Source organism: Etheostoma spectabile, chromosome 10, assembly GCF_008692095.1.
Source record: "Etheostoma spectabile isolate EspeVRDwgs_2016 chromosome 10, UIUC_Espe_1.0, whole genome shotgun sequence".
Classification (NCBI taxonomy): domain Eukaryota; kingdom Metazoa; phylum Chordata; class Actinopteri; order Perciformes; family Percidae; genus Etheostoma; species Etheostoma spectabile.
Genome location: NC_045742.1, coordinates 17558615 through 17566488, shown reverse-complemented (window position 1 = coordinate 17566488; position 7874 = coordinate 17558615). Strand labels below are relative to the sequence as shown.

The 7874-nt window shown below is 40.9% G+C and overlaps 1 protein-coding gene and 1 pseudogene across 1 annotated transcript; both read left to right on the top strand.

Moving 5' to 3' along the window:
* Window positions 1-2034: 2034 nt before the first annotated feature.
* LOC116697346 (protocadherin alpha-8-like) lies at window positions 2035-4531 on the top strand (annotated as a pseudogene).
* Window positions 4532-5219: 688 nt separating this feature from the next.
* LOC116697052 (protocadherin alpha-7-like) lies at window positions 5220-7094 on the top strand. Its single transcript, XM_032528350.1, has one exon. The coding sequence runs from the start codon at window positions 5454-5456 to the stop codon at window positions 7092-7094; it is 1641 nt and encodes a 546-aa protein (XP_032384241.1). The 5' UTR covers window positions 5220-5453.
* Window positions 7095-7874: the final 780 nt, after the last annotated feature.

Genomic DNA, 7874 nt, shown 5'->3' with positions numbered 1-7874 from the left:
CACATTTCGACCAAACCCCCTTAGAGTTCTATCTGGTAGAAAATAATATTCCAGGAAATTCAATTTTTTCTGTGAGCGCAGCAGACATTGATTTGAATGACAATGCAGCAATTTCATACCATATTATGAGAGGAGGGAATCAAAATGACTTCATGTCTTTCATTAATGTCAATTCTGATAACGGACACATTTCAGCACTAAAAAGGTTTGATTTTGAAACTCTGAAAACGTTCCAGTTCCAAGTTTGCCACAGATTATGGACACTCCGTCACTAAGCAGCAACGTCACAGTGAACGTGTTCATTCTGGATCAGAACGACAACGCTCCATCATCCTGTATCCGTCATCTCTAACGGTTCTGCTGAAGGTGTGGAGAGATTCCCCGCAATGTTAACGCAGGACACTTGGTGACTAAAGTCAGAGCCTATGACGCTGATATAGGATATAACGCTGGTTACTGTTCTCACTGCAGGAAGTACTGACCACAGTCTCTTTGGTTTGGACCGCTATACAGACAATCAGAACCTTCGCTCATTCACAGAACGACGAGGCTGAGCATAAACTGGTCATACTGGTGAAAGACATGGGAACGTTTCCCTCTCAGCAACGCTACTGTGGTTGTCAAAGTTGTAGAGCCCAAAGAGGCTTTGCTGCTTCTGATGTTAAAAGTGCTGCACAGGATGAGGAGAGAATAATGTGACTTTTTACCTGATGATAACTTTGGGCTCAGTTTCAACACTTTTTTCCTCATCATCTATCACGTGTGATTGCAATGCAGTGCTCCAAAACCACAGACTATACTTCTAAATATCTACAAGAGACTAATTATGATGGGACACTGTGTCACAGCATCAGTACATCTGGATACAAACGGTACATGCTATAGGACCCAAAGAATGAGTATAGATATACTATAGTCCCGGGCAGCCATGCCATACACTAGTGCTGCCTGACAGGAGAGGACATCTGGAGAGGTAAGACATTAAAAAACAAAGTTTTATGCAATTTTTAAAGCATACTCTTTTTAGTTTGTGCTTTGAACAAACGACAGGTCTGAATGCTTCGCTTGTCATCGGTCGGCTGTCAAAAAAAAACGCTTGGCGTTATTTTTAGAAAAGTTGAACTTTTACATCATAAACAACCCTATGCTGCAGAAAAAAGTCGCCAGCGCGGCTTTTTAAAAAGCGCTCACAATTCTTGCAACGGTGTACTCCGTACTCCATATGATACTAATATAAAACAGACGCTGGCAGCCTATAAAAGACGCCAACTGTGAACATTTGTGTGTTTCTTTATTGTACTGTTTCTAATAGTTTGTTTGAGTTAATATTCTTTGTTTCTTGTTTTATCATACAAAGTGCTTGATAAACATAGAAAGGGATGTAAAGCAAGTGTGTACAGCAAATATTTAATGTGGACAAATAGCCCCGTCCATAACAGTCACTCTGTGATCTCCACTTTACTGTCTGTGCCCTTGTTCATCTCAAATATGATGGATACATCAATTTGAAATACATCAAATAACTAATACATTTTAAAGAGGCAGTCTTTCCCAGATTATGCCAGCTGTCCTGGTTTAAAACGAATATTTCCTGTTGTCAATCCAAAAAGAGTAAACAGTCTTAAAAGTAAAAAATAGTCTGTATTTGGCACTAGTGAGACGTGTGTTTTCTAACGAAACTCTAAATATGTTCAGTGTTCTGTGAGCTGTTTGGCAGTAGGCATTGCTTTTGATATTAAAGGAAAAGCTGGGCGACATACTATCCACGTTTGCTGTCAATGGTGCTGAAATGAAGACCATGTCAAATATTATGCTATGTTAAAGAAACACAATACTGATATGATTTAATGTGAACGGATAGCTTCTAGTATGTGTCATTGCATCCAAATAATTCATCACTTCAAACGTTGCATATGAGGTATGTAATAGTAGTAAAAGTTTGTTCTAAAAATTACCTCTTGGTGTCACTATTACTCGGGAAAACATAGACGACTTTGTCCCCCCCTTCCAAGGCTTTGTTTCCTGCTGAATAGAGCAAGTAAGGTGTTCCGATCAAGCACACCAGCCGATGAAATCAAGCTTAGGATTTTGTTAATATGCGATATTCAGCGTGTTGGACATAAATAACTGTTTGTCGAAGTAACCGACTCCTGTATGAGTATGTGTTGCTGGATAACGATGGGGATCGATACAAAAACTCGGACAAAGGACTGCTCCTGGTTTGCTTTTTATTTGGCTCTACTGCTGCTGGTCGATAAACAGGCTTTGGCTCAGATAAGATACTCTATTCCAGAGGAGGTACAAGAAGGAACTGTTGTTGGAAATGTTGCAAAGGATCTTGGCCTTGACATCACCTCTTTGATTCCTCGACGGTTCCGTGTTGTGTCTGGAAGTAAGGACGCTATTTTTGAAGTAAACCAGGATAATGGGGCATTGTACGTCCACCAGCATATTGACAGAGAGGAGCTCTGTCAGGGCAGCGGTGCATGTCTAATGGAGCTTAAAATCCTTGTTGAGACCCCGTTGGAAATACACTACGTAATTGTAGAAATTACTGATGTAAATGATCACTCTCCTAGTTTCCCTGAAAAAGAACAGACGATTTGAAATAGCTGAGCACACACTACCAGGAAGGAGATTTCAACTGCACACTGCTCGTGACCCCGATGCTGGAATTAACTCTATTCGTACATACACTTTGACAGCAAATGACATTTTGAAAGATATCCGTCAAAGCGATGGGATAAAATACCGTTTTTAGTGCTGAAGAACGTTAGACAGAGAAAAAAACGGGAAAAACACACTACTGGTCCAGCAGTTGATGGAGGCAAACCTCCAGATCGGGACACGGAATGTTTCCATTGTTGTTCTTGACAGTAATGATAACCGTCCGTTTAGTCAGGAGATTTATCAATTGAAATACAAGAAAATGTTCCAGTCGGAACTTCAATATTTCAAATTATTGCAACAGATTCTGATGAAGGAACTAATGGCATAGTTGAGTACAGCCTCGGAAAGACCTTAAGGCGAAAAATCTATGACATTTTTGAATTGGACAAATTAACCGGAGACATAAGAGTTAAAGGAGTAGTGGACTATGAAGAAAATGACGTTTATAAACTGGATGTTGAGGCATCAGATAAAGCAACACTACCATTGACAGGCGAGTGTAGAGTTATTATAAAGATAATGGACGTTAATGACAATGCACCGGAAATAGAAGTGACATCACTGTCAAATACAGTGTTTGAAGATGTAAAGCAGGGAACGGTTATTTCACTACTTAGTGTGGCGGATAAAGACGCCGGTATCAATGGAAAAATCATTACAAGCATAAACTCAGACGTGCCTTTTGAGTTAAAGCCCTCCTATAAGGAGAACATGTTTTCACTTATCACGAAGGGATTTTTGGATCGAGAGGAGGTGTCACATTATGAAATAACAATAAAAGCCACCGATTGTGGAGAACCTCCCTTATCAACTGTTAAAACTCTAAATATTCAGATATCAGATGTAAATGACAACAGTCCACATTTCGACCAAACCCCCTTAGAGTTCTATCTGGTAGAAAATAATATTCCAGGAAATTTTATTTTTTCTGTGAGCGCAGCAGACATTGATTTGAATGACAATGCAGCAATTTCATACCATATTATGAGAGGAGGGAATCAAAATGACTTCATGTCTTTCATTAATGTCAATTCTGACAACGGACACATTTCAGCACTAAAGAGTTTTGACTTTGAAACTCTCTGAAAACGTTCCAGTTCCAAGTTGTTGCCACAGATTCTGGAACTCCGTCACTAAGCAGCAACGTCACAGTGAACGTGTTTCATCTGGATCAGAACGCAAACGCTCCAGTCATCCTGTATCCAGTCAGCTCTAACGGTTCTGCTGAAGGGTGGAGGATTCACCCCGCAATGTGACGAGCAGACACTTGGTGACTAAATTCAGAGCCCTATGACCTGATATCGGATATACGCTGTTACTGTTCTCACTGCAGGAAGTTACTGACCACATTCTCTTTGGTTTTGGACCGCTATACAGGACAATCAAACACTTCGCTCATTCACAGAGACGACGAGGCTGATCATAAACTGGTCATACTGGTGAAGACAATGGAACGTTTCCCTCTCAGCAACAGCTACTGTGGTTGTCAAAGTTGTGGGACCCAAGAGGCTTTTGCTGCTTTCTGAGTAAAAAAGTGCTGCAAAGGATGAGGAGGAGAATATGTGACTTTTTACCTGATGATACTTTTGGCTCAGTTGTTCAACACTTTTTCTCATCAGATATCAGTGCTGATTGCAATGCAGTGCTCCAAAACCACAGACTATACTTCTAAATATCTACAAGAGACAAATTTATGATGGACACTGTGTCACAGCATCCAGTACAGATCTGGAGACAAACGTACATGCTAGTAGGACCCAGATTGAGTATAGGATCTACTATAGTCCCGGGCAGCCATGCCAATACACTAGTGCTGCCTGACAGGAGAGGGACATCTGGAGAGGTAAATATATTTTTTTAAATTATTCACACTATTAAATTGTAGTCAATACGTTACAGAAGACGATACTTCTTGTTTTTACGTTCTTTTATATACTGCTGGTGTGAAATTGTGCTGTCCAGGGTGCTGAAATTCAGTTTTTTGTTTGAGTTTTATGCCATCACAATTAATGGCAGGTCCACCTAAGTGAATAATCCCTGACCGATCACAGGTGTTCTGAATTACGTTTGTATCGGTTAGTATCGTTATGTCCAGTCCCACGTACTGTTTTAATCTTACTGACTCAATTGTGTATTATACAAAATAGTGTTGTGGAGCAGGTTTACAATGTTTTCCTCCAGTTCTGTCATTCCTCAATTAATTTACTCCCGACATAATTTGAAATCGAAGAGGTCACATGTCGTTTAACAATTCATAAAGTTATTGTTTCTTTATCAATTGTCCAATACCTGATTGGTCGTTTTTGCTAAACATATGTACGTTTTGTCTGACTTTCTGGAAGAGGCAGACTTAAGCATCCTCCACAGAGGGAGACCATGGAGGACGTTTTGATCAGCTTATTGCTAGTCCTTTAGTTGTGGATTTTGGGCATTATGGAGGAATTTAGTCGTAAATTGTAATTGAGAAGAAGGTAGTGAAGTTAAACACTTGGGATAATATCGCATTGTAGCTCACTGGTCACATGGTGTCAGTGTGGCATATCTAATGGTTGTGTTGCTCATTCGGCCCAGGCCCTGCCCATCTCTGGATTATGTCTTATGGAGGTGGTATGCTGACGGAGTACACATCGTAGGCTATGTATCAAGCAACATGGATAGTGGTTAATATTTATATGCAAAAACTTTTATTTGAGAATCGTGAAATGGATTTAATCATACTTGGTCGATGAGCAATTGGATCACTGTATTTGCGTGAAAGAAAGCCTTCGCTTTTTTGCTTCAAAATGGGAGAACGAGGACAAAGGCTCCGAGTGAACTGCTGGTGTGTTGCCGGGATTTTGTTGCTTTGCTTTGGGAAACGAATTTGTGCTCAGCTTAGATACTCTGTTCCAGAAGAAGTACAAGTGGGATCCCCTGTTGGAAATGTTGCCAAGGATTTAGGGCTTGACCTTAGCACTTTGAAAGACAGGCGGTTTCGCATTGTTTCGGGACCCAACCATGCACTGTTTCTGTTAAATCAAAACACTGGAGTGTTGTATATTGGAAAGATTACAGACCGCGAGGAGCTATGCGATGGAATCAAGGTTTGTTTGATAAACCTGAAAATTGTTGTAGAAAGCCCACTGGAAATACATTACGTTGGTGTTGAAATAACAGATGTCAATGACCATTCACCGACTTTTCCAGAAAGCGAACAACGACTGGAAATAGCAGAGCATACTCCTCCAGGTACTCGTTTCCAAATTCATGCAGCTAGAGACCCTGATGTCGGTACACAGTCAGTCCGGTTATATAGGTTGAGCTCAAATGAGTTTTTTGATATAGAAATCAGAGACAGCGAGGAGGACAAGATACCGTTTTTAGTAATTAAAAAGCCTTTAGATAGGGAGCAAAGGGCAGAACACCGTTTAGTGTTAACGGCTCTTGATGGAGGCAGTCCGTCGAAATCTGGGAGCCTTAATTTAACTATTACCGTGCTAGATGCAAATGATAATCGCCCTGTGTTCAGCAAAGACATATATACTGTGTCATTAAATGAAAATGCCCCGATAGGAACTCTTGTATTACAATTAAACGCTTCAGATTTAGATGATGGTTCTAATAGCGAAATTGAATACATGTTTGGGAAAACCCAAAAGAAAAAAGTGCATGACACATTTGAATTAGATAGCGTCACTGGTGAAATTCGAGTGAAAGGAACAGTGGACTTTGAGGACACAGAAATGTACAGACTAGATCTGCAGGCTTCAGATAAAGGCCAACCACCTTGGACGGCCGAAAGTAGAGTTGTGATAAAAATAAAGGATGTGAACGATAATCAGCCAAACATCGAAGTAACATCATTGTCCAATGTAGTCCCCGAGGATTCAAAGCCTGGCACGGTTATCTCCCTCATCAGTGTTACAGACAGAGATTCTGGGGTTAATGGCAAAGTTATTTGTAAAATCTTAGATAATGTTCCGTTTGATTTGACGCCATCCATTGAAGAAAACATGTACTCTCTTGTCACAAAAGGGCGTTTAGACAGAGAAATTGTGTCCCATTATGACATCACAATAACAGCTACCGACTGTGGTGAACCTCCACTTTCCACTGTTAAAACCTTGAGTGTCCAGGTGTCAGATGTAAATGACAACAGACCACTTTTCAGTCAGGATCCATTTGAACTTTATTTGGAAGAAAACAATGCCCCGGGCGCATCAATATTTTCTGTAAGTGCTGCTGATAATGATCTGAATGAAAATGCAGCAATAGCATACCACATTGTGAGAGGTGATGGGCAGCATCGCGATGTAACATCTTTCCTAAATGTAAATTCTGATAACGGACACATTTCAGCGCTAAAAGGTTTCGACTTTGAAACTCTGAAAACGTTCCAGTTCCAAGTTGTTGCCAGGCCACAGATTCTGGAACTCCGTCACTAAGCAGCAACGTACACAGTGAACGTGTTCATTCTGGATACAGAACGACAACGCTCCAGTCTCTGTATCCAGTCACTTAACGGTTCTGTGAAGGTGGGAGGAGATTCCCGCAATGGAATGAACGCAGGACATTGGTGACTAAAGTCAAGCCTATGACGTGAGATAGGTATAAAAGGTGGTTACTGTTTATACTGCGGAAGTTACTGACACACAGTCTCTTTGGTTTGGACCGTATAAGGACAGATCAGAACACTGTCGCTCATTCACAGAGACAGACGAGGCTGAGCATAACTGGTCCTACTGGTGAAAGACAATGGGAACGTTCCCTCATAGCAACAGCTACGTGGTGTTCAAAGTTGTGGAGCCCAAAGAGGCTTTGCTGCTTCTGATGTAAAAGTGCTGCAAAGGATGAGGAGAGAAATGTGACTTTTTCAGATGATAACTTTGGGCTCAGTTTCACTTTTTCTCATCAGTATCATCGTGCTGAATGCAATGCAGGTGCTCAAAACCACAGACTTACTTCTAAATATTAAAGAGACAATTATGATGGGACGCTGTGTCCACAGCATCCAGTACAGATCTGGGAAAACGGTACTGCTAGTAGGACCCGAAGAGTATAGGATTACTATAGTCCGGGCAGCCATGCGAACACTAGTGCTGCCGACAGGAGAGGAAACTCTGGAGAGGTAAGATTAAAGCAAACGCCATTAAAACAGTCTTTGCTTGGTTGTGATTGTTGTCTATGGTGCTGAAACGCTTTTCTGTTTCAAGTGACTTGAGGAA